This window comes from Bison bison, unplaced genomic scaffold, assembly GCF_000754665.1.
Source record: "Bison bison bison isolate TAMUID 2011002044 unplaced genomic scaffold, Bison_UMD1.0 scf7180017864349, whole genome shotgun sequence".
Lineage (NCBI taxonomy): Eukaryota > Metazoa > Chordata > Mammalia > Artiodactyla > Bovidae > Bison > Bison bison.
The window spans coordinates 1,487,521-1,489,493 of NW_011494921.1; the positions used below are offsets into that span (position 1 = coordinate 1,487,521).

Consider the following 1,973-nt stretch of genomic DNA (forward strand, 5'->3'; position numbering starts at 1 on the left):
TAAGGGGCTGCAAGGCACAAAGGGCTTGAAAGGCGCTGACTTCCATACATGCTCTCATGTCTGCTCTGGCCCGCTGGGGCATCTGCACTTTCTCCTTGTTTTTCTCTTTCACAAGCACACTACTCCCACCTACAAAAGAAGGCACACTTCATACCTACTCCAAATCCTACCATAGAGCCAAACTCTGAGATGCCAAACAAAGCAACAAGTCAAAGGATCGGTGACAGAAAGCTCCTTTGTTCAGAGCACCTCAGGATAGCTCTGTCTCTCCCTGTCCATCTATTAGGGCTTCCGCCCACGGCTCAAACAAAGAAACTGAGGGCAATGCAGGCGATCCCAGTTCGATCCCTGGGTCAGGAAGATTCCCTGGAGAAGCGAATGACTACTCACTCCAGTATTCTTGCCTAGAGAATTCCATGGACAGAGGAGCCTGGCCAGCTACAGTGCACGGGGTCATAGAGAGTTGGACACGACTGAGCGACTGACATCCACGAAGGGCAAGGGCGTAACAACAGAAAAGGGGCAGCTGGCATCAGGCTGACCTGTTCTGAGGTCACATGCGTTGTCCTGCAGGGGTGAGATTTTCGCGTCACCCTCTCTACCCTTCAGCTACTGCGTTCCCAAAGGGGCAAAGCAGAGGAGACACGGACCAGAAATGAAAAGAAAACAAAGCAGAAAGGGACCAGCACCTTCTTTCATGCAGTTTAACCAACTATATGAAAGGCCCTGGGACTTAGAAGAAAGACAGACAGACCCCGGGTCTGTATCTGAGAACCAGGATTCACAAGGGAGTAGGCTGTCATGAGATTTGCTTTAGTAAACAGAAAATCAAGTCCGACTTTTCCCGAGAGAAAGCCTGTCTGGTTTCACTGATAATCTGATAATAAGGGCTGACTTAGTCAGACTCTGTGATGCAGATTTTCCTCAATATGAAATGAAATGAATAATGTTTAATTCTCCCAACCTCAGGCTTTACTCTTATAACTACAGTACAGCAAAATATAGTCATTCATCTTTTGGACCAACTGTGTAATACTCACTGTAGAACAAATCAGTCCAGAAGAAATGTTTTTAACCTTAAAAGCTTGAGTCACAAGAAATTTTTTTAAATTAAAATTTCATGGCATTCCCTGGCAGTCTAGAGATTGGTTGGAACTCTGGGCCAGGGGTGGAGCAGGTTAAGGATGGGGGTTCGTTCCTGGTGGGGGAACCAAGATCCTGCAAGGTGCCTGGTGCAACCAAAAAGAAAAGAAAATTAAAATTTCACATGGGTTCGTTTTTAAAATGTGAAAGAGTATGAAAAGGTAATTAGTAAAAACCCTCTGAACCTAAAAATATATTACTATGAAACTCTGTGGGGAAGGTGAAATGGATACAAATCAAAGGAGAGAAAAGAGCCACATAGAGTTTCCAACAGTTAGAGACGATCAGGGCAACTTTCTTTTTTTTTTTTTTTAATTTTTGGCCACACCTTGGGACATGCTGGACCTTAATTCCCCGACCAGGGGTCAAACCCACGTCCCTTGCTCTGGAGCGTGGAGTCTTAACCACCGCACCTCCAGGGAAGGCCTCTGATAGCCACCTTTTTACATGGATGATGATGGGTATCCAACTGCTACGGAGTTCAGAACCCACTGAAAACTTTAGAAAGTGTTACGTACTCATTCCCTGGAAACCAAATCCTTAGCAACTCTTGAAATTTGTAATAAAAATGCTTAGATGTCGATTTAAAATTTTGGCTGGAGGCACATGGCTTTGCAAAATTCTTCTAAGTGGGCACATAAGTTTGGGGACCCCTGCCCCTGCAAAACGTTTGGGGACCCCTGCCTGATCCGGTTTCCCCCTAAATGGGGGTGGGAAGCTTTCGCAGGAGGAGGAGCCTGGGGATGGGCGCCGAGCTCTCACGCGTCCTGCGGGCGCGCACCCCGCGCTCGGCCCCCAGGGACCCTCGTCTCCTCCCGCGCCCCCGCGCC

The 1,973-nt window shown here is 47.5% G+C and overlaps 1 protein-coding gene across 1 annotated transcript in view; it reads right to left on the bottom strand.

The window, feature by feature from the left end:
• The window catches only part of TNFRSF11A (tumor necrosis factor receptor superfamily, member 11a, NFKB activator), a 69,093-nt gene that overhangs the window by 37,680 nt on the left and 29,440 nt on the right, over nt 1-1,973 (bottom strand). The window contains 1 exon segment of the mRNA XM_010854818.1: nt 487-567. Within this exon segment, the coding sequence (XP_010853120.1) occupies nt 487-567 (81 nt within the window).